The following is a 22927-nucleotide window of genomic DNA, read 5'->3' as shown; positions in this document are numbered from 1 at the left end:
CTGCTGCTGAGCTGATCTTTGCCATTAAGAGTCTTGATTTTTGCCTCTCAGGGTGAGCTCCAGGATGTCCGAAGTGTTCCTGGCTACCTGTATCCCTTCCCTTCGGACATCAAAAGTTTCCTGAAGATCCACAGGGTGGGAAAGACGCTGCCCTGCGGCCAGCCCCTGCAGCTCAGAGTGGAGTATTTGTTTGAGGAGAAGGCCATGGGGATAGAGCTGCAGAAACTGGATGTGGTGTTCCTGGTGAGCCTTCAGCTGGGGAGAGATGGGACACTGCCTGCAGGGCAGAGCTCAGGGGAGGAGAATCAGGCTAACCGGGGTGTGGGGTTAAGCCTTCCCCTCCAGCAGAAGCCATTTCCAGCCAGCCCTGGGCAGCTGCTCTTGGCTTCAGGACTCAGGGATGGAGCCTGGTGCTCTCTGGTCTTGGGGTACCAGTTCCATCCCTCCTGCAGGATGCGACTCTAACAGCATCTCCCTGAGCATCCTCCATGCCCTCCCTGATCTGCTTCTGCCATGTCCCTGCTCAGGATCGGTTTTGTTGTTCCCATCTCTCCTCTGCAGGTCCTGGCCAAGGGGACCATTGCCACTGTCCTCAGGAAAGAGCTGCCTGCAGAGGCTGGTAGGTCCCGAGGCATGGACGGGCTGTGCAGGGCTCTGCTCTCTGTGCCTGGTCCTTATCTCCCCTCCTTTCCCATGGCCCAGGGCTGAGAGGATCCTTCAGCCTGGAGCTGCCCATTGGCCCTGAGCTGGCACCCAGGGCCAAGGTGCTGGGCTACGTGGTGCTGCCTGACAGCGAGATGGTGGCCGACAGCACCGAGCTCAAGGTGGACAAGTGCTTCCCCAACACGGTGAGCAGAAGCTGACAAAGTCAAGGCAGTTCCTGCCGGGCTTGGTGGGGAGATGTGGGCACTGAGCCTCGCTCTTCAGCAGAGCCTTTCCTCATCCCCCGCGACTGCCTTGTCCCAGACTCTCCTTTCAGAGAGGGTTTTCCTTCCTCTCCCATTCTTGTTACTCTTGCAAACCATCTCCTGGTTTTGATCACAGCCCTCACTCCCATCCTCCGCTAGTGTTTGGAGTCAGACTGTGGCATGGAGCCCTTCCTGGGAGCAGCTCCCCTCTCCCCTAACCCAAAGGCTTCCCCTCTCTCCAGGTGAATCTGTCCTTCTCAGAGCAGAGGGCTCTGGTGGGCTCCCAGCTCCCCCTGAAGCTGCAGGCTGCCCCCGGGTCACTGTGTGCCATCTACGCCAAGGATCAGCGCATGCAGCCCTCCAGTGCCAGGGGCAAACTCAACCCCATCACGGTGCGTCTGGAGGAACCTCAGTGCTGGGCTGGTCCTGGGCTGCTGGGCCATGGGGACAGCAGTTTCCTTCTGCTGTCACCCATTTCAGGGGAGGATGGTAGGCACCTTGCAGTCCTGAATGCAGGTCCCTACCTGCAGGATGAATGGGGGGTGTCTGGAAGAGCCCAGTGAGCCTCTGCCAGCTTCCAGGAACTTTGGGACATTGCAGAGGAGATTCTGCATTGTGAATGGGGAGGATGACCCACAGAATTTCTCTGTGCTGCCTCCTGGGGTGGCAAACTTGAAAATAGGGTGTGGTTGCTGGGAAGCATCCCCTGCTTTCAGGCAGAAGAGAGATGGGGTAGAGTGACTGGGGCTGGCAGCAGAGCAGCATCACTGCGATGCTCAAGGAGGTGCAGAAACTATGGGGTGATGTCTGGGGCAAAAGGGCTTAAAGCTGGGCCAGCAATGTTTCATAGCTTTCTCACCCAAAGTTCACATGTTCCGTTTAGGTCTATAGCATGCTTCCAATGATTTCTGAAGTCAGCTATCCTTCTGAAGTTAAAGAACCTGATTCATTTAGCTGTGGGATGAATGAGCTCGCAAACGTAACATCAGGCCTTGCATCTATTAGCTGTTTTGATGTGCCAGGGAATAGCTGGGTAAACTGCCTCCGCAGAGTGTGGCGCAGGGAGGTACCGGTGTCTGACAAACGGACAGGCTCCTACATCCTGGTTAAGGTATGAGCCCTCCAGCCCTACCTCACATGCCCTCCTAGGAAGGATTACTCAGGGTGACGGGGGCACCTGGTCCCTCACCCAGCTCATGTCTGAGCTCACAAAACAAGTTCTAACACTGCCCCAGTAACATGCCCTGCCCCTCACTCCGCCAGCCTGGGACAGACCTGTGAAACGCATCTGTCAGTCCAGGCACAGCGGCATTTCACAGCGACGGGGCTAAGCTCTGCTTGTCCCATCACAAATCTGGGTGTGGAGTAAAGCGTACGGATTGGCCTGGCACTCCCCTGATTTTTTGGGGGTGCGTGTCTCCCACTGGCAGCAAACCCAGAGGTCGGAGCTGTTTGGGAATGGAGTGGGCAGAACAGATCCACCAGATCTTTCCCAACTGCCCCTGGTGCAGCATCTCCCCCTGGCACAGATATTCTTCTCCTGCACACCTGTTACAGTGTGGTGGGGGGTCCTGATCTTGGGGAGCTCTGTTCTGTCTTGGGGCTTTAAGTGCATGTTGATTATTTGCTTCAAAGAGGGACAGAAAGACATTTTGGTATATTTCTGGGCTTCATGTTGTGTTATTCTCTCTCATGTGTCATGTTTCAGGACGCAGGTTTGAAAATTGTCACCAACACTCAGCTGGGCTGTGCACCAAACAGCCTGTTACAAAGCCACGTAACACCTTCATACCCCCAAGGTGAGTGGAGAGAGCCTGCAACAGCCTCCACGCTGGCTGAGCAGGACAGGCGGGGACATCCCGCCCCTTCCCATCCTTTGCGACAGCACATTCAAGTCGTGCCCCTGTTTGCAGGAGCAGGACTGGAGGAGGATGAGCAGGCGGGTGTCAGGCAGGATGCAGGGATGCAGATGGATTTCTTGGAGACATGGCTATGGGAGCTGGTCCCTGTGGGGTGAGTAAGGAGCCCTAGCAGACCTCGAGTCAGGGAACTGCCCTTATTGCATCCGCTTCACCTCTGTGTGCAGATCCCAGTCCTCCGGATCTGTCCATGTATGCAGGAGTGACACTGAGGCATGTCCAGTCCCTTCCCTTGGACCTCAGCACTGACCTGGGAGAGAGCGGGGCAGTCTGTTCTGTAGGCAGGGGATGCCATAAGAGATACGGCACTGATGGTTCCTCTGCCCTTCTCCAAGCATGTGATGGCCACCGATGGTCCCCAGACATAGAGAAAGGGGTTTGACACGCTCTTTCTGCTGGCTCTGCCCGTCAGACTCAGCCTGCAAGGTCGATCCATCTTCTACCGCCCTGCAGGGAGGGGGGCTCTGCAGAGGTGGCGGTGACGGTGCCCGATGCCATCACCAAGTGGGAAGCCGGGATGTTCTGCACATCCCCGCTGGGCTTGGGGCTGGCCCCTGCCACCGCCCTCACGGCCTTCAAGCCCTTCTTCGTGGAGCTGGCGCTGCCCTACGCCGTGGTCCGCCACGAGCCCTTCAGCCTTGTGGCCACCGTCTTAAACCACCTGCGGCAGTGCCTGCGGGTGAGTGGGGCTGGGGAGGGGGCCCTGGGGCTGGGGTCTGGCGGGGGCTGATGGAGCCCTGGCTGTGGTCTGGCAGGTTCAGGTGACGTTGGTGGAGTCAGCGGAGCTGGAGGTGTCGCCGAGCGCGGATGAGCTGTACGGTGGTTGTATCTGTGCAGACGAAGCGAGGACCTTCTGGTGGGGCGTGAAGGCCACCCGCCTGGGTACAGAGGGGATGGCAAAGGGCTGGGGAGAGAGGAGGAGAGCCCAGCAGTGAGACTCCTTGCAAACTTCTTGTTTGTCACTGCTTTTCTGATCCTGTTCTCCCCCTGCCAGTTCCCCCTCCCCTCTCTCCCCTTTCCCTTCCCCAGTCTCCAGTCTCATCCCTCCATTTATTCAGTCCCATTGCACCCTCCTCCTTCCCGGCCTCCCCAGGATGGCTCTGAGCTAGAGCCAGCCCCTGAGGCAGTGTCACAACAACATCCCCCTTCTGCCCCTGCAGGGAAGGTGAATGTCACCGTCATCGCCAATGCCCTGCGCTCCGAGAAGCTCTGCGGCACTGAGATGCCCGTGGTGCCAGCCCAGGGGCATGTGGACACTGAGACAAAACTCCTGATGGTGCAGGTGAGCCGAGCAAGGCAGTGGGCTCGCACCGTCCTCGCAGCAGGAGCAGAGCTGACCCCACAGCTGTCACCCCTGGAGCGGGGCAGAGCTTCTCCCCGTCCCTCGGCCAGGCTGGACGGTGCCTGTGGGTGCCGCAAGGTGTGGAGAGAGCACCAGCACCTGCAGCGAGGGGAGAGTCTGTGTCCATGCTTAGGTACCACCAGTGGGATGGTGCCTTCCCTTCACTTTTGGGGGGAGATTGGTAGATTTGCGGCCACTGGCTGTGGGATGTTCTGTTTGCTCCCCTCACGACACTGTGCACGGGGCGGCTCCAAGGACAGCCCGGCTTGGCCCGCGTGGCCCTGAGCTCTTCTGGCCCATTAGAGCCCATGGGCTGCTGGTGGGGACGGGTTCCAGGGGGGCACCTGTCAGAGGGGGAGCAGTTTCTGGCACGGAGAAGGGCAGGCTGACTCTGACCCCCATCTCATACGTGCTGTATTCCCGGTTTTAAAGCGTCCAAGACCCACATGAAGGAAAACTGCAGCTTCCTGGCTATCCCTCTGCTCCTGACCCCGTCGTACCCCTCCAGACAGCCACGGACTCGAGGCCTGGCAGCGTTTTCCCATCCCTTCGTCCCCTTCATCTGTCCCGGCAGGAGCCTGCAGCAACATGGTGGAGACAAGGACTCTGAAACCCAGCCCCACTCCCCAGCAGCCCTGACAGCCCGTGGGGGCTGGGGCTGCCCAGGGAGCAACGGCTTTACTGCCCACCCTGGAGTCATGGTTTCCCTTGAGCCAATGCCAGTGCAGTCCCTCGGAAAGGGGACCGAGGTGGGTGAGCTGACCCTGCGCTGACAAAAAGCCTTGGGAGATCAGTGTGTGCCTGATGGCTGGGCATGGAGAGGATGCTCAGGGCGGCCCTGAGTGCAGCCCTGTCCCTGTCCCTGCTCAGCCCGGCTGAGAAATGAAGAAGAATGCCAATGGAGTAAGGGAAGTAGGAGTAGCAAGATATTTTTCTTGCAAGAAAGCTCCCTTGCTTCAGGCTCTTTCCCCCCATCCCTGACCAAAGCCAGCCCTGTGTCCCAAACCGCACTTTGTGTTAGGGGCTCAGCACTCCTGTCTGCCTTAATGAAGTGTAAGAGGGGCCATCCCTTCACTTTGCTTTCCTGAATAAAAAGCTGAGACCAACCCAGAGAGAGCATTCCTTGCATGGGACACAAGGCAGCAGGAGAAACAGCACAACGTGGGGTCGGTGGTGCCTGGTCAGGAGGGGCTGGGGGACAACTCACTCTGGCTTCTGCTCCAAAGTGACGAGCAGCACCAAATGACAAACCCTCCATGAAACGTTTCCCCTCAGCAGCCCCACAGGAGAGGCAGGTCCCCTCCACTCCTGAATCCATCTCCCCTTGGCCATGCTGCTCATGGCCCCCACTGCACCCTGTCCCGGCCCACGCGGGGCTCGGTGTGCCAATGGCCCCGAGCTCCTTGTCACATCGATCAGTCCCCGGGATGCCTGTCGGGGCACTGACCTGTGCCCACATCCTGGGGCGCAGGATGGGCTTGGGGCCGTGCTCCTGCCTCGTGTCCATGCGAGTGGTGGCACCAGCCTCCTCCAGACACAGACACCATATGGGGCTGCTCCTGAAGGGCAGGGAGGTGAGCCCAGGGCTGTATCCAGCAATACTCAAGCACGGCAAGCATGGGGACAGCAGCTGTGCTCATCTGAGAGCCCCTGGGAAAGAGGTCAGCCCCATCCGCGGTTTTCCTCAAATTGCAAAAGCCTGTCAGTGCCTTGAACCCAGGAGGCTGTGGGCAGATGGTAAACAGTGTCTTGGCTATATCTGAAGGTCCACACTGGTTTCTTCTGCCACCCCTTGTTTGCTCACTGGATGGAAAGCAAAGATCTCATTTCAGAGCCTGGAGCAGAGCAGACGCAGGTCTACAGCAATTCAACACCTGGAGAAGGAGGCTCTGTCTGTCCCTGATGTCTGCTTGCAGCTGCAGACATGAGGTCCCCAGCTGCTCTGCCTCTTCTGCTGCTCCTCAGTCTTCTCCAGAACCTCCCCTCCCTGCATCTGCAGTTAGAGTGACCCTGGTTCTGTGCTTCCTCCATGTCAGGACATCGTGGTGGCCCCGCAAGCCCTGGACAAATATGCTGCGCTGACATACGGCACCAATGGGGAGTTCATGTTGACGGTGACATCAGGGATGGAGCTCAGCTGGAGGGACAGGGGAAGCCGAGTGTGGCTGGGGGGGCAGAGGGACTCTTCTCTCACAGAACCCCCATATTTGTTGTTGAAGAGGCTGACAGTCAGGAGCAGGAAAACTTCTAGCACAGCCTGAAGCCTGGCAGCTGGTGCCCTCCACTCACCCCAACTCCCTCCACCACTGTCCTGATCCGGTATCAGGGAGGGTTCTTAAACAATCCCAAGAGCGAGACTAAGACACAGAGAGGTCAGATGCCGGACAACGTTGTGAACATTATTTTGCATACAACTGATAATAGTGATGGGACAGAAAGAAAAAGGAAGGGTCAGAATCCCTAAGCAAGAAAACAGTAAAATGCAGCAAGATTAATTACCACCAGCACGAATCCAGCGATGTACCGTTGGCTCAGTTCTGGTGCAGGTGTTTGTTCTCCAAGCTCCAAAAACGATGACTAGGATGAGGGAGAGGGTGAGAAAAAGGAGGTAGAGTCCAAAGAGAGGCGTACGCAGTCGTTAATTGTCCCAGATTTCTCCAATCAGTCCACCCATTTCCACAGGGCTCATTGTCTCGTGGTCCTCCATGCGCACATGCCCCGGCATTCACGGTGGTCGTGCCAGCCTGCATCTTCTGCACCCCGATTTAACTTCAGGCGCATGTCATGGTTTTGTCTGGGACAGTTCCTCTTCTCCAGAGCGTACTCCTCCATGTCCAGGGTACACTGAGGCCAGGACGTGGTGGTGGTGCAACAGCAATGCTTGAGACATACAGTCCCCGTACAACCACCGGGGACCAGAACAGCCGACGGTCTCTGCTCCCAACCTGGCCCCGACCCTCCATGAGGTCTGGACGTGGCCCAGAGACGCTCAGAGCCCCACCCGCACCCAGCACAGCCCGGGTCGCTCGGGACTCGGCCGCTTCTCCCTGCAGCGCAGCTCCCAGCCCAGCAGGACACAATGGAGCCACGGCCAAGGGGCTGAAGCAGACCCCCGGGCAGAGACGTGCTGCTCTGCAAGCCCCTGCCCCAGGTACTTGACCTCAGCTGAGGAGACAAGTGGTGGCTTCACAGGGACACCCCAGTGCATCGCCCCCCACACCCCCAGGGAGCTCTGCGGCACCACATCTGGCCTCTCCCCTCCCCAGGGCCCTGCACCAGCACCAACAGAATCCCAGAATCATCCGGGTTGGAAAAGCCCTTGCAGCTCCTCCAGCCCAACCATGACCCTCACCCTGACCGTTCCCAACTCCCCCAGATCCCTCAGCGCTGGCTCAGCCCGACTCTTCAACCCCCCCAGGGATCCCGGGGACTCCCCCCCTGCCCTGGGCAGCCCATTCCAACGCCCAACAGCCCCTTCTGCACAGAAATCCTTCCTCAGAGCCAGCCTGACCCTGCCCTGGGCAGCTTGAGGCCATTCCCTCGGGGCCTGGCGCTGGGGCCTTGGCTCCAGAGACTCATCCCCCCTCTCTGCCCCCTCCTGGCAGGGAGTATTAGAGAGTGATGAGGTGTCCACTCAATGTCTTCTCTAGACTAAACACCCCCAATTCCCAAGAGCTCTTCCCCCCCGTCAGACCAACTGTCCCTCACCCAGCAGGTCCCCAACCACCATCGCCCCTTCTTGCTCTCCCTGGGAGTCATGGTGTACCCCAGTCCCCTCCCTGGCTCTAACATGGGACCCCTGTCACCAGGAGGGCTCACCTGGCCAGAGGCAGTTGTCCTCCTTGGGATGGGATGATTTGCACCGTGGCTGCAGGCAGACATCCTATCCCTTCTCTTCTTGCTCTCCCATCATCCCCAGACATCAAAAAGCCTGTTGGTTTGGGTTATTCTGCCACCACCTTGTGCTGGCTGCTCTTCAGCAGCGGCTCCAATGCAGACATTCCACTACTGAGACAGCCGCTGGTCTCACCTCAGGGATGGTTTCAAGGTTAGCTCTGAGCTACGCAGGCTACAAATGTGCTTAGAAAAGCAAAGCATCACTGAGCCTGAACACAGAGACACCTCGGGACACGCTATTTGCTCACGTAGACCAGATCTAGCCTGGCCCATCTTGCACCTTGCTCCCTGAGGGACTGTGAAGGACTGGAAAAAATCCAGCAGCCCCCTCTGTGTCAATCTGCTCCCCACATGTGTTCCTCTGCCCTAGGCTCCTGCGTGCTGCTATCCTGCCCCTCAAACTCTTCTGTGGCATCAAGATGCAGGTGCGGGGCTCTGAGCATCTGAACAACAAGGAGCCCTTTGTGATAGTTTGCAACCACTGCGACCATGCGGCGTGAAAATGTGAGGGGGGGCTGGCAGCGGGGGGGGGGGAGTTGGGGAGCAAACATCGATAGGGCAAGGGGGGTGTGGGGAGGACTCACATAGCAGGTCCCAGGATGCTCTGGTTGGGCTCCATGTTCATGTCTCTCCCTGTCCTGTGCAGCTCCGAGTGCTGATTTTCCCTGAAGGCACCAGGAACCAGAACCAATCTATGTTGCCCTTCAAGCGCGGGGCTTTCTACTTGGCTGTGCAGGCTCAGGTGAGGCTGAGTGCAGGCTCCCCCTCCACTTGTCCTCGATGGAGCTGGGTGGGCGTGCACCCTGGGGCAGCGGACTGGGGGACATTAGGGACTTTGGGGGTCTGCAGTCCCCAGGCACAGGCACCCTGCCGTGCAGGACCCAGGGAGGGGACGGGGACCTGCTGAAGCATGGCAGGAGCTGGAGTCCCAGCTGGGGAGGGTGTCTGCATGAAAGACGTCCCTGACCCTCCATCTCCTACAGGTTCCCATTTTCCCCATCGTGATCTCCCCATACTGGGACTTCTTCAGCTCCAAGGAAAAGAGATTCACCTCTGGTAAGTGACGGACAAGAAGCCCTGTTGCCAGAAAGCAGGGCTGTGCTGGAGATGAGGCTCGTGGTACTTGGAGGTCTCTTTGCGAGACACTGAGGTGTGCGGCGGCAGCTGGTGGTGGAGGCAGCTGATGGGAAGAGCTGGTTCCTGCTGGGATTGTCTAACAGAATCCCCGGCCTTTCCCCTCTCTCTCCCTCCAGGAACATGCACAATCCAGATCCTCCCCAGGGTAGAAACCCAGGGGCTGAGCCCAAAGGATGTCCCTGAACTGACAGAGACTGTCCGCCAGGCCATGGCTGATGCCCTCGCTGAGATGTCTGCAAATCACCGTGGGGACCAGCACGCGGAGCAGCCTCCGCTGCCGCGCTGTGCTGGGGCCAGTGCTGGCAGGGGGACGGGCAGCTCACGGTGCGAGGAGGACACGACCACGACCAGCAATTAGGCAGAGGGACCCTGAGGCACTCGGGGGTGTAAGGCAGGTGGCACAGCCAGCGGCTGGGCTGTGACATCTCCTTGTCCCCTGCGGATGTTTCCACCAGACCTGCCAGAGCACAACGGTGCCCCGGTGCAAGGGGAAGCAGAGCAGTGTGGGACGGTGACTAGGCAGCACCCCAACACCAGTGCAAGGTGCCCCAGAACCCCCCTGCTATGGCTGTGCATCCCCTGTGCCCCCAAACCCAGAGCTGTGTCTGGCCCTGGGGTCGCCAGCCCCCTCTGCCTGGATGGCTCCTGCCTGCACACTGGGGGCGGGGGGGAGGGATGTGCCAGGCAGGGCTGGGGCTTCACTGCACCACTTTCCACCCCTGACTGCGCAGCTCGCTGGGGGTTCACCCGTGGGCTTGCTGCCTTGCTTCTTCCAGAGGCTCCTGCAAGCTGGCAATGCTGTTCGGCTACAGCCAGCTCTGGGGAGGGGCTCAGAGCACAGCAAGTGGCTTGTGGGGGCGGGCAGGAGGTCCAGGGGCTACAGGGGATATGGACACATGAGAAGAGCATCCATGATGAAGAACTCTGAGACAAAGGTGCAAGATTAAAGAGTCCACACCTGGCAGTGTGTGTGCACGGTGTCCTGCCTGCGCCTCGGGTGCTGAGGGGAGCACGGGCAGGGGGATCCATCTCCTTAGGGCCACACGGGGTGCCTGCCTTGCTGCATGTTTAGCATTCCTATGGACACCACAGCTTCTCCATGGGTGCAGCGCGGGGTGGTGTGAGGAGCTTGTGACAGGGTGAGAGTTAGGCTGGCGTAGGCTAGGTCTGCCCCCGAGGTAGACCTGTCCCTGCTTCAGGGACAAGCACTATGTGCACAGCAAGAGCATCCATTAAAGCCCCAAACCCTCACAGGGCAGAGGTGTCTGCATTATGCCTACCTGGAGCAGGATGGACTGATCTGTGGCTTCCAGACCACGGCACCACCAGACCCATCCACCAGCTACCATCTTCCCTGGCCTGTTCCCTGCTCCCAGGAAAGGCTTTGGGCATCTGCTGGCTCCTTCCCAGCTGAGCAGCTCCTGTCCCAGCCACCCCTGGGTGACAGCAGGGCAGGGAGAAATGCAGTGTGTGCCTGTCCCCAGTGCTGGGAGCAGGGTGGGCAGGCTTCACCTCCCAGATTCAAATAAGGAACCGTGGCAAACCCTGGCCAAACAAGGGTGAAGCGCTCTGATTTGGCATTGTTCCTGCCCTTGGGAGTGGCTGGCTCGTTGAGGAGGAAACTCTACAAATCGGTGGCCATTGTCCACCCAGACAGATACCACTAGGCAAAGATATTAGCAAGAGAAAAGAGGTTTCCCATGAGTAGCAACTCAGCAGGTCAGGAACCGTCACGTGCAGATGGTCAAGGGCAGCCTGCACATGGAGGATCTCATTTCCCACAAAGCCCCTCCATTCCCTCCCTTCCTGCCAGGGCTCCCTACGTGTGGCTTAGTCTGTCAGCTCTGAGCTGGCTCAGCGGTCCCACCATGTGCCCACCACCATGGGTGTGGTTTGGCTGCCTAGAGCCTTGAACCCAGCAAAGTCTAGGTCTGGTAGTTAAACATTGTCCGAGCTGGGTGGCTGGGGCCCAGCAGAGACCTTGCTGGCTTTTGCTTGCTGCCAGAGCGGGGGTGAAACCTTGAGGAGAGGAAGAAAACTCATCACGGGGGTTCTGGGACCACCTTGCTTCCACAGCTTCTTCAAGCATGGTGCCTGCAGCTGTCCTGCCCTGCCTGCTGCTTTGCATCCTACCCCTCACAGCTGGAGCATCTGCAAAGCCGTAAGCCCTCCCCATGTCTGCCTGTCCACGCCCGGTGGGATGACGCTTTGTCTCAGTGCTGTGACAATCCTTGCTGAGACTGTGGTCGCTGCTCAGGATGGAAGTGCTCGGGGTGGTGGGCTGTCCCCATGGAGGACTTTGTACCAGGGCTTGGTGTCTCCAGGCTGCTGTGGTGTAGGTGCAACCTCACACCCAAGCTGGTGGGTGAGCAGAGCCTTCCCTCCCTCTGCAGATCATCCCCTCGGTTCTTCCCCAAGGTGCTTAGGCAGAGGGGGCTGCGCTCTGCCCTGTGCACTGGCCAGCCTCCCTGGGTGGATGGGGGGAAGGCTGGGTGGCATAGCCCTGCTGGAAAAAACCCCGAGTACCTCCCGCCTTGAGAGTCTGGCGTGGAGGGGAGCCCTGGGATTTGGTGGGGTCTCCCTGGTCTCCTCTTCTGCCGATGTGTCCCCTCCCCAGACACTACACGGTGCTCTTCCCCTCCGTGTTCTACTACCCGTACACGGGCAAAGTGCATGTGCACCTCATGGACCTGGACGAGCCCGTGCGCGTGACCCTCCACCTGGCAAGCAGCCACAGCGTCCCCAACATCACCCTGGAAGAGCAGCACAGCGATATCCTCCAGCTGAACTGGCCCCGCTTCTCCAACGTGAGTCCTGCCCCCATGGCAGAGCTAAAGACCTCAGGAAGGGCTATCCATCCCCTACCCACTGCCAGAGCTGGGCTGGTGGAACTGGGAGGGGACCTGGGGTCCATTCTGGATGGGCAAGGAGTGAGCTGGAGAGTGGGGAGACATGGGGCAATGTACAGAGACCTTGTGGGCTTTATCTGCATCATCTGCCCATGTTACCAGTCCCCTGGTGACTTCATGGGGCAATGGGATGGTGGCGATGGGGTACAGGTAGGATGTCCCACTGGCATCCAACATAAAGGCTTTGCAACCATCTCTGCTGTTTCTCCGGGCCAGGTTTCTAGCCCTCCTAAAAGGGTCAGTGAGGTTGCGCATCTTCACGTCTCCATCCGGGGAGGTTCCCTGGAGGTCTCTGAGCAGAGGAAAGTACTGGTGAAAACCCTGGAGCTGGGGACCTTGGTGCAGACAGACAAGGATGTCTACAAGCCTGGACAAACTGGTGAGGGGCAGGAGCTGCTGGAAGAGCTCACAGGCTCTTGGGATCCCCAGGTTGGGGTCCCAGGCCCTGGTGCTCACTCTGCTCCTGCCTTTGCTCTCTCCAGTGAAGTTTCGAATTGTCCGTTTCGATCAAAACTTCATTCCCCGCAACTGGCAGGTAAGGCAGGGTCAGGGCACAGGACGGGCGCAGAGGCAATAGGATCCCCCCGCAGCCAGAACAATCGGCCTTGGCAGCAGTGGCACAGCCTTCAGTGTCACCGAGCGTGGAGGAGACGGGTGTGGGGAGGGAACCCCCCAAACACCGCAGGGACGGTGGGGTGGGGGGGATGGGACCCAGCTCTTCCCAGCGCTCCCAGCCTGAGTGCCCAGGGTACAGCCCCTGGCTTTTGGCACTGCTGCAGGGGATGAATTATTCCCTTTGCACCACCTATTGCCTGTCTCCTCTCGGGCGTAGCTTTTACACACCACCACAACGCCTGCTGGTGTTACACTCCTGACGGTACGCGGTGCAGACAGGCCCAATTGCACAGCTAACACTGTTCGCACAATGCAGCCTCGCTGCTCGCGTCCCGCTGCCTGGAAAAGGCAGCACAAGGGCTCTGGGAGCCGAGCAACGAGAGCAGCTCTGAGCCCTGCTGAGCGCCCAGCCCAGCTACCAGCCCTGTGGGGGCCAAGCCAGACCCCAGAGGCACAGCCCCCGGCTCAGCTACAGCTCAGCGCTCTGTGCTTTGGTCTTGCTGAACGCTTCCTCTCTCTTTCTTTGCAGCTCCCCTTGGTGACCGTGCAGGTGAGTCCTCACCCTGTGCCGGCCTGTCAGCTCCCTCAGGAGGAACAAAGGGCCCAGCACGCGGCTGGTGTGGGAGATGAGAAGCAGGGACAGGGACATCCCCGCTGCAGGTGCTGAGTGATAAGGAGCGGGGAGAAGGGCTTGGCTTCCTCGTGCACATTGCCAGCCCAGTCAGGGCCAGCTTGTTGTCTGTCTGCGAGACACAGGTTCCTCTGGGGAGATGGTGCTAAGGGACAGGTTACACAGAGGAAGAGAGCAGTGGCTATTGCCACAGACACTTTGACCCAAACTGGAGAACCCCTGAGCTCCCAGTCCACGCTGGAGCGTCCTCCTGCCAGCTCTGGCTGCTGTAGCCAGGCTGGGGCTCAGCTAATACAGACCCCAGGGGGAAATTTTCCTTCTGGAGAGGTGATGCCCTCAGGGCCATGCTGAGTGTGATGGCAGGGCAAAACCTCTGCTGCTTGCCAGGAGATGCAGAGTGACTTGAGTCCCTGAGGTTGTCAACCCACCACCACCGCCACGCACCCCATCTTCAGACCCGCGAGCGAGGGCTGACTCTGCGTGTCCCTGTGTGCAGGACCCCAGTGGGCACCGTGTGGCGCAGTGGCAGGCGGTGAGCCCGCGGCAGGGCATCGTGGACCTGTCCTTCCCGCTGGGTGTGGAGCCAGCCCTGGGCGAGTACAGCATCGAGGTAGAGGGGAAGAAGAGCTCATTCAGCGTGAAGGAATATGGTGTGTGGGGACAAAGGCTGGGCTCCCCACGGGGTACTTGGGAGCCGTCGCATGGGATGGCAAGAATCTCCTGAAGGAAGAAACGGGCACAGTGCCATTCCCTGCTGGTGTTCCCCCAGGGCTGCCCCACTTTGAGGTGCTGCTCCAGCTGCCCTGTGTCTTGACTGTGAAGGATGAGAAGATCCCTCTGGACGTCTGTGGGCGGTGAGTTGGAGAGCAGCCCCAGCAGCAAGGCTGACTGCTCCCGAGGTGATGTTCCCCCTGCAGCCTCCCCACCCATCTAATCCCTTTCCTCCTCCCTCCTGACAGGTACCCTTCTGGGAAAACTTTCTGGGGAAGGGCTGAGGTCAAGCTGTGCCTATCCCAAATAGGTCCTTTCAGGAAGAGATCTGTGAAGATCTGTGCTGAGTTTAGGGGCCAGGTGAGTGCAGCAGGAGAGGGAGAAGGCACACAGGTTGTGGTCCCAGGAATGTTTCCCCATCTATAGGTGCCTGGGCTGATGGTGGCTGGGTGCATCATTTGGGCATTGCCAAATGATCCAGTTCTGATGTGAAAGTGCTGAAATCCTGGAGTCATCCCAAAGAGGGCAGAGGAGCTGAGCAGAGGCTCTTGGGGTGGTCCTCGGGCCAGGATGGGCAGGAATGGGACAGCCAGCTGCATGGCAGAGCGTCCTATCAGCCGTGGGGGGAGAAGTTTGCAGGATCCAGGGTTGCAGGACAGGATGGAGAGAGCATCGGCAGCGGGGCGAGTGGCAGCTGGGAGCCCAAGGATGGCAGCAGATGATACACAAGGGCCTGGCCACAGGGCTGCTGCTAACGTGGGTGACTCTTTCCTTCAGACGGGGACGAACGGCTGCTTCTCCTCTGAGGTGCCATTATCTTCCTTCAACCTGACCAGGAGCTTCAAATATGAGAGACGGCTCTATGCCTCTGCCACGATGCTGGAGGAGGGGACTGGTGAGTGCAGCCGTGCTGGCAGCCAGCCGGTGATGTCCTGGTGTGGTGGCACTAGAGGATGTGGCCACCAATGCTGGAGCAATCTTTTAGCTCCTGAAGGCTGATCAGGAGTTTCTTCCCCTTACAACATCCCACCCCCAGATATCCCTCCATCATCTATCTCTCCTTCCCCACTCTCCGCCTCCCTGAGACTAGTTAGTGTGTTTGATTAGCACCTGGAGAGTTACCAGGGTCATTATTTTTCTTATTGAGACTTTCTGACTTTCAATCTAGATACAGGTAGTCTCTATCTGCCAAGGAGGCCTTGTGAGACACATCCTTAGGGTCAAGTAAAAAAGCCCAATTTCATCACAGTGCAGGTGTGAGGGGCTTTTTCGATTTCCTTGCAGCCATTTAGAGGGGAATTTTGGGGTAGAGCTTGGTAATTTGGTAGAACACGGATCTTGGCTGAGAGTAGTCCTGCTCTCACTAGTGCTCCAATCATACCCAAGGATTGTTTTTGCATTTGTTGCCCAAGGAGTTTGATTTTTGCACTGTGCAAACCTGCCCATGACCACCGCCTGCAGGGGGACAGCTTTGTCTCATATGGCCACTTGCAAAGACAACAGTGGGGAGCAAATGCGTAACGGTGTGTCTTTGAGATTCTCTGAGCCATCGTTCCTGGGGGGGAATCACCAGGACGATTTACTAAGTACCTCTCACATGTCCCCCTCCTCTCTGCAGGGATGAGGCATAAAGTGACGAAAAAGTGTACGATTAACTATGAAACGGCCTCAGTCACCTTTGAAAACATTGATAAATTCTACAAGCCTGGGATTCCCTGCACTGGGACGGTAATGGGGATGGGGGGTGGGGATGGTGGTGTGTGTCCCTGCACCTCACATTGCTCCCCTGCACCCTGCTGCACCCCGTCCTGCTCCCTCTGACCCCCAGCACTGCTATCCCACCCCTGCCCTCTGCCCCACGGCTGCAGCCCAGCCCGGGGCATCTCCCCTTCCCTCCTGGTGCAGATGCTGCTGAAGGGAGCCGATGGCTCTGCCCTGGAGGAGGAGGAGTTCCTGCTTGTGGTTGAAGCAAGAGGAGAAAGGCAAAATAACACCCTGGTCACAGACAGATCGGGGAGAGCCTCCTTTGAGCTGGACACCTCTGGCTGGAGTGGCGTTGTCTCCATGCGCGTAAGTGACCCTTGTCCCACACCCCTCAGGCACCCTGGATTTGGTAAAGTTCACAGAAGTTTTCTTACACAAAATCTTCCAGCTTCCCCTTGACCCCATTTGGTCTCTTTGCACCCGCAGCATTCTATGCTAAATCGTTCCATGTCTTTATCAGCCCTGCTTGATACCTTGATTGCCTGTCTGACCCTACAGACCCCGGCACCCTTCCTGCTCCTCCTGCACTGGGAAAAGGGGCTACTCTCACTTTGGATGCATTCTGCAAGATCTTCCTCTTATTCCTTCTCTCTGCCTTACTGTTTTTACACTCCACTGATGAATTTTAGGATCCTTTCTGCCTCCACCATCTGGGCACAAGAGATAGTTGTGGGATGCTTTTCCAGTTCCTACCATCTGCCCACACATGCTGCTTAGCCATGCCTGCCTCCTCTTGCCATTCACTGGCGACCCCTTGGAGGGTCCTTGGAAAAGCCGATAATGGGACACAGCTCTGGTTTTTGGGTGCTGAGTGCATCTGGATTGTCTGTCTTGGCTGTTCCTGCAGGGATGTCACAGTAAAGTGCGTGGCAGTCACAGCTGCAAAGTGGCTTTGTACCCCTACTGTGCTCTGCTGCTGAGCTGATCTTTGCCAATAAGAGTCTTGATTTTTGCCTCTCAGGGTGAGCTCCAGGATGTCCGAAGTGTTCCTGGCTACCTGTATCCCTTCCCTTCGGACAGCAAAAGTTTCCTGAAGATCCACAAGGTGGGAAAGACGCTGCCCTGCGGCCAGCCCCAGCAGCTCAGAGTGGAGTATTTGTTTGAGGAGAAGGCCATGGGGATAGAGCTGCAGAAACTGGATGTGGTGTTCCTGGTGAGCCTTCAGCTGGGGAGAGATGGGACACTGCCTGCAGGGCAGAGCTCAGGGGAGGACAATCAGGCTAACCGGGGTGTGGGGTTAAGCCTTCCCCTCCAGCAGAAGCCATTTCCAGCCAGCCCTGGGCAGCTGCTCTTGGCTTCAGGACTCAGGGATGGAGCCTGGTGCTCTCTGGTCTTGGGGTACCAGTTCCATCCCTCCTGCAGGATGCGACTCTAACAGCATCTCCCTGAGCATCCTCCATGCCCTCCCTGATCTGCTTCTGCCATGTCCCTGCTCAGGATCGGTTTTGTTGTTCCCATCTCTCCTCTGCAGGTCCTGGCCAAGGGGACCATTGCCACTGTCCTCAGGAAAGAGCTGCCTGCAGAGGCTGGTAGGTCCCGAGGCATGGACGGGCTGTGCAGGGCTCTGCTCTCTGTGCCTGGTCCTTATCTCCCCTCCTTTCCCATGGCCCAGGGCTGAGAGGATCCTTCAGCCTGGAGCTGCCCATTGGCCCTGAGCTGGCACCCAGGGCCAAGGTGCTGGGCTACGTGGTGCTGCCTGACAGCGAGATGGTGGCCGACAGCACCGAGCTCAAGGTGGACAAGTGCTTCCCCAACACGGTGAGCAGAAGCTGACAAAGTCAAGGCAGTTCCTGCCGGGCTTGGTGGGGAGATGTGGGCACTGAGCCTCGCTCTTCAGCAGAGCCTTTCCTCATCCCCCGCGACTGCCTTGTCCCAGACTCTCCTTTCAGAGAGGGTTTTCCTTCCTCTCCCATTCTTGTTACTCTTGCAAACCATCTCCTGGTTTTGATCACAGCCCTCACTCCCATCCTCCGCTAGTGTTTGGAGTCAGACTGTGGCATGGAGCCCTTCCTGGGAGCAGCTCCCCTCTCCCCTAACCCAAAGGCTTCCCCTCTCTCCAGGTGAATCTGTCCTTCTCAGAGCAGAGGGCTCTGGTGGGCTCCCAGCTCCCCCTGAAGCTGCAGGCTGCCCCCGGGTCACTGTGTGCCATCTACGCCAAGGATCAGCGCATGCAGCCCTCCAGTGCCAGGGGCAAACTCAACCCCATCACGGTGCGTCTGGAGGAACCTCAGTGCTGGGCTGGTCCTGGGCTGCTGGGCCATGGGGACAGCAGTTTCCTTCTGCTGTCACCCATTTCACGGGAGGATGGTAGGCACCTTGCCACTGCATGGTGAATGTGGGTGTCTGGGAGCCCCAGTGAGCCTCTGCCAGCTTCCAGGGACTTTGGGACATTGCAGAGGAGATTCTGCATCACTGAATGGGGAGGATGACCCACAGAAATTCTCTGTGGTGTCTTCTGGTGTTGAAATCTTGAAAATAATGTGTGATTTGTGGGAGCATCCCCTGATCTTAGGCAGAAGATAGATGGGGCAGAGGGGCTGAGGCTGACAGCAGAGCAGCATCACTGCAATGCTCAAGAAGGTGCAGAAACTATGGGGTGATGTCCTGGGCAAAAGGGCTTGAAGCTGGGCCAGGAGTGTTTCATAGCTTTCTCACATGAAGTTCACATGTTCCATTTAGGTCTATGACTTACTCCCAAATTTTTATAATGTCGGATATCCTTATGAAGTTGAAGAACCTGATTCCTTTCACTGCTGGATAAAGGAGTATGAATTTATAATACTACAAGCCCCAGCCACTAGCTGTTTTGATGTGCCAGGGAATAGCTGGGAAAATTGCCTCCGCAGAGTGTGGCGCAGGGAGGTACCGGTGTCTGACAAACGGACAGGCTCCTACATCCTGGTTAAGGTATGAGCCCTCCAGCCCTACCTCACATGTCCTCCTAGGAAGGATTACTCAGGGTGACGGGGGCACCTGGTCCCTCACCCAGCTCATGTCTGAGCTCACAAAACAAGTTCTAACACTGCCCCAGTAACATGCCCTGCCCCTCACTCCGCCAGCCTGGGACAGACCTGTGAAACGCATCTGTCAGTCCAGGCACAGCGGCATTTCACAGCGACGGGGCTAAGCTCTGCTTGTCCCATCACAAATCTGGATGTAGTATAGATTGGTATAGATTCTAATCTATACTCTATCTATGGTATATATGGTACTCAATAGATATAGATTGGCCTGGCACTCCCCTGATTTTTTGGGGGTGCGTGTCTCCCACTGGCAGCAAACCCAGAGGTCGGAGCTGTTTGGGAATGGAGTGGGCAGAACAGATCCACCAGATCTTTCCCAACTGCCCCTGGTGCTGCATCTCCCCCTGGCACAGATATTCTTCTCCTGCACACCTGTTACAGTGTGGTGGGGGGTCCTGATCTTGGGGAGCTCTGTTCTGTCATGGGGCTTTAAGTGCATGTTGATTATTTGCTTCAAAGAGGGACAGAAAGACATTTTGGTATATTTCTGGGCTTCACGTCATTTTATTCTCTCTCATGTGTCATGTTTCAGGACGCAGGTTTGAAAATTGTCACCAACACTCAGCTGGGCTGTGCACCAAACAGCCTGTTACAAAGCCACGTAACACCTTTATACCCCCAAGGTGAGTGGAGAGAGCCTGCAACAGCCTCCACGCTGGCTGCAGCAGGACAGGCGGGGACGTCCCGCCCCTTCCCATCCTTTGCGACAGCACATTCAAGTCGTGCCCCTGTTTGCAGGAGCAGGACTGGAGGAGGATGAGCAGGCGGGTGTCAGGCAGGATGCAGGGATGCAGATGGATTTCTTGGAGACATGGCTATGGGAGCTGGTCCCTGTGGGGTGAGTAAGGAGCCCTAGCAGACCTCGAGTCAGGGAACTGCCCTTATTGCATCCGCTTCACCTCTGTGTGCAGATCCCAGTCCTCCGGATCTGTCCATGTATGCAGGAGTGACACTGAGGCATGTCCAGTCCCTTCCCTTGGACCTCAGCACTGACCTGGGAGAGAGCGGGGCAGTCTGTTCTGTAGGCAGGGGATGCCATAAGAGATACGGCACTGATGGTTCCTCTGCCCTTCTCCAAGCATGTGATGGCCACCGATGGTCCCCAGACATAGAGAAAGGGGTTTGACACGCTCTTTCTGCTGGCTCTGCCCGTCAGACTCAGCCTGCAAGGTCGATCCATCTTCTACCGCCCTGCAGGGAGGGGGGCTCTGCAGAGGTGGCGGTGACGGTGCCCGATGCCATCACCAAGTGGGAAGCCGGGATGTTCTGCACATCCCCGCTGGGCTTGGGGCTGGCCCCTGCCACCGCCCTCACGGCCTTCAAGCCCTTCTTCGTGGAGCTGGCGCTGCCCTACGCCGTGGTCCGCCACGAGCCCTTCAGCCTTGTGGCCACCGTCTTAAACCACCTGCGGCAGTGCCTGCGGGTGAGTGGGGCTGGGGAGGGGGCCCTGGGGCTGGGGTCTGGTGGGGGCTGATGGAGCCCTGGCTGTGGTCTGGCAGGTTCAGGTGACGTTGGTGGAGTCAGCGGAGCTGGAGGTGTCGCCGAGCGCGGATGAGCTGTACGGTGGTTGTATCTGTGCAGACGAAGCGAGGACATTCCGGTGGGGCGTGAAGGCCACCCGCCTGGGTACAGAGGGGATGGCAAAGGGCTGGGGAGAGAGGAGGAGAGCCCAGCAGTGAGACTCCTTGCAAACCTCTTGTTTGTCACTGCTTTTCTGATCCTGTTCTCCCCCTGCCAGTTCCCCCTCCCCTCTCTCCCCTTTCCATTCCCCAGTCTCCAGTCTCATCCCTCCATTTATTCAGTCCCATTGCACCCTCCTCCTTCCCGGTCTCCCCAGGATGGCTCTGAGCTAGAGCCAGCCCCTGAGGCAGTGTCACAACAACATCCCCCTTCTGCCCCTGCAGGGAAGGTGAATGTCACCGTCATCGCCAATGCCCTGCGCTCCGAGAAGCTCTGCGGCACTGAGATGCCCGTGGTGCCAGCCCAGGGGCATGTGGACACTGAGACAAAACTCCTGATGGTGCAGGTGAGCCGAGCAAGGCAGTGGGCTCGCACCGTCCTCGCAGCAGGAGCAGAGCTGACCCCACAGCTGTCACCCCTGGAGCGGGGCAGAGCTTCTCCCCGTCCCTCGGCCAGGCTGGACGGTGCCTGTGGGTGCCGCAAGGTGTGGAGAGAGCACCAGCACCTGCAGCGAGGGGAGAGTCTGTGTCCATGCTTAGGTACCACCAGTGGGATGGTGCCTTCCCTTCACTTTTGGGGGGAGATTGGTAGATTTGCGGCCGCTGGCTGTGGGATGTTCTGTTTGCTCCCCTCACGACACTGTGCACGGGGCGGCTCCAAGGACAGCCCGGCTTGGCCCGCGTGGCCCTGAGCTCTTCTGGCCCATTAGAGCCCATGGGCTGCTGGTGGGGACGGGTTCCAGGGGGGCACCTGTCAGAGGGGGAGCAGTTTCTGGCACGGAGAAGGGCAGGCTGACTCTGACCCCCATCTCATACGTGCTGTATTCCCGGTTTTAAAGCGTCCAAGACCCACATGAAGGAAAACTGCAGCTTCCTGGCTATCCCTCTGCTCCTGACCCCGTCGTACCCCTCCAGACAGCCACGGACTCGAGGCCTGGCAGCGTTTTCCCATCCCTTCGTCCCCTTCATCTGTCCTGGCAGGAGCCTGCAGCAACATGGTGGAGACAAGGACTCTGAAACCCAGCCCCACTCCCCAGCAGCCCTGACAGCCCGTGGGGGCTGGGGCTGCCCAGGGAGCAACGGCTTTACTGCCCACCCTGGAGTCATGGTTTCCCTTGAGCCAATGCCAGTGCAGTCCCTCGGAAAGGGGACCGAGGTGGGTGAGCTGACCCTGCGCTGACAAAAAGCCTTGGGAGATCAGTGTGTGCCTGATGGCTGGGCATGGAGAGGATGCTCAGGGCGGCCCTGAGTGCAGCCCTGTCCCTGTCCCTGCTCAGCCCGGCTGAGAAATGAAGAAGAATGCCAATGGAGTAAGGGAAGTAGGAGTAGCAAGATATTTTTCTTGCAAGAAAGCTCCCTTGCTTCAGGCTCTTTCCCCCCATCCCTCACCAAAGCCAGCCCTGTGTCCCAAACCGCACTTTGTGTTAGGGGCTCAGCACTCCTGTCTGCCTTAATGAAGTGTAAGAGGGGCCATCCCTTCACTTTGCTTTCCTGAATAAAAAGCTGAGACCAACCCAGAGAGAGCATTCCTTGCATGGGACACAAGGCAGCAGGAGAAACAGCACAACGTGGGGTCGGTGGTGCCTGGTCAGGAGGGGCTGGGGGACAACTCACTCTGGCTTCTGCTCCAAAGTGACGAGCAGCACCAAATGACAAACCCTCCATGAAATGTTTCCCCTCAGCAGCCCCACAGGAGAGGCAGGTCCCCTCCACTCCTGAATCCATCTCCCCTTGGCCATGCTGCTCATGGCCCCCACTGCACCCTGTCCCGGCCCACGCGGGGCTCGGTGTGCCAATGGCCCCGAGCTCCTTGTCACATCGATCAGTCCCCAGGATGCCTGTCGGGGCACTGACCTGTGCCCACATCCTGGGGCGCAGGATGGGCTTGGGGCCGTGCTCCTGCCTCGTGTCCATGCGAGTGGTGGCACCAGCCTCCTCCAGACACCGACACCATGTGGGGCTGCTCCTGAAGGGCAGGGAGGTGAGCCCAGGGCTGTATCCAGCAATACTCAAGCACGGCAAGCATGGGGACAGCAGCTGTGCTCATCTGAGAGCCCCTGGGAAAGAGGTCAGCCCCATCCACGGCTTCCCACAGCACTCCCTCTGCCTCTCCCCATGGCCCCAAACGGAAGGGGACTGCAAAACCCCAGAGCAGGGGATGTGCCCAGGACACCATGTGGCTGTTGCGGAGCTGCCTCAGCTTCCCAAAATTCCCACCAGGACAGAAAGAGGAAGCTCAGCCCATCCCCCAGCACGGTACACAGAAGAATGAGAGTGGGAGGAGCTGGCATGACAGGACAAGGCTGTCCTGTTCCTGGGCCCACTGATTTGATGAAATTGGAGGCAACTGGGCAAGAAGACAGACCAAGACCTGTGATCAGCCCAAATGCCT

At 58.4% G+C, this 22927-nt stretch overlaps 2 protein-coding genes and 1 pseudogene across 2 annotated transcripts; all 3 read left to right on the top strand.

Moving 5' to 3' along the window:
• The first annotated feature begins 2930 nt into the window (after nucleotides 1-2930).
• On the top strand, nucleotides 2931-5237 carry PIP (prolactin induced protein). The gene is made up of 4 exons (XM_074926912.1): nucleotides 2931-3506; nucleotides 3583-3709; nucleotides 3988-4109; nucleotides 4602-5237. The coding sequence occupies exons 1-4, from the start codon at nucleotides 3345-3347 to the stop codon at nucleotides 4617-4619; spliced, it is 429 nt and encodes a 142-aa protein (XP_074783013.1). The 5' UTR covers nucleotides 2931-3344; the 3' UTR covers nucleotides 4620-5237.
• A 404-nt stretch (nucleotides 5238-5641) lies between these two features.
• On the top strand, nucleotides 5642-9561 carry LOC141970502 (1-acyl-sn-glycerol-3-phosphate acyltransferase alpha-like; annotated as a pseudogene).
• A 7979-nt stretch (nucleotides 9562-17540) lies between these two features.
• Nucleotides 17541-21971, top strand: LOC141970501 (alpha-2-macroglobulin-like protein 1). Its single transcript, XM_074927155.1, has 9 exons — nucleotides 17541-17591; nucleotides 17894-18043; nucleotides 18513-18740; nucleotides 19389-19479; nucleotides 19595-19694; nucleotides 20054-20279; nucleotides 20356-20482; nucleotides 20761-20882; nucleotides 21375-21971. Exons 1-9 carry the CDS (start codon nucleotides 17541-17543, stop codon nucleotides 21390-21392), a joined length of 1113 nt encoding a protein of 370 aa, XP_074783256.1. The 3' UTR covers nucleotides 21393-21971.
• Nucleotides 21972-22927: the final 956 nt, after the last annotated feature.

Source organism: Athene noctua, chromosome 25 (assembly GCF_965140245.1).
Source record: "Athene noctua chromosome 25, bAthNoc1.hap1.1, whole genome shotgun sequence".
NCBI classification, from domain to species: domain Eukaryota; kingdom Metazoa; phylum Chordata; class Aves; order Strigiformes; family Strigidae; genus Athene; species Athene noctua.
Note: the sequence above shows the minus strand (reverse complement) of the source record. Positions and strands in the feature narration are given on the sequence as shown.

Excerpts from the sequence above, each read along its gene's own strand:
- PIP (XM_074926912.1), top strand. The coding sequence starts at position 3,345 with ATGTTCTGCACATCCCCGCTGGGCTTGGGGCTGGCCCCTGCCACCGCC. Across the intron at positions 3,507-3,582 it reads ACCTGCGGCAGTGCCTGCGG|GTTCAGGTGACGTTGGTGGA; the intron begins GTGAGTGGGGCT and ends GTGGTCTGGCAG. Across the intron at positions 3,710-3,987 it reads CGTGAAGGCCACCCGCCTGG|GGAAGGTGAATGTCACCGTC; the intron begins GTACAGAGGGGA and ends CTGCCCCTGCAG.
- LOC141970501 (XM_074927155.1), top strand. The coding sequence starts at position 17,541 with ATGGTGGCCGACAGCACCGAGCTCAAGGTGGACAAGTGCTTCCCCAAC. Across the intron at positions 17,592-17,893 it reads ACAAGTGCTTCCCCAACACG|GTGAATCTGTCCTTCTCAGA; the intron begins GTGAGCAGAAGC and ends CCCTCTCTCCAG. Across the intron at positions 20,280-20,355 it reads ACCTGCGGCAGTGCCTGCGG|GTTCAGGTGACGTTGGTGGA; the intron begins GTGAGTGGGGCT and ends GTGGTCTGGCAG.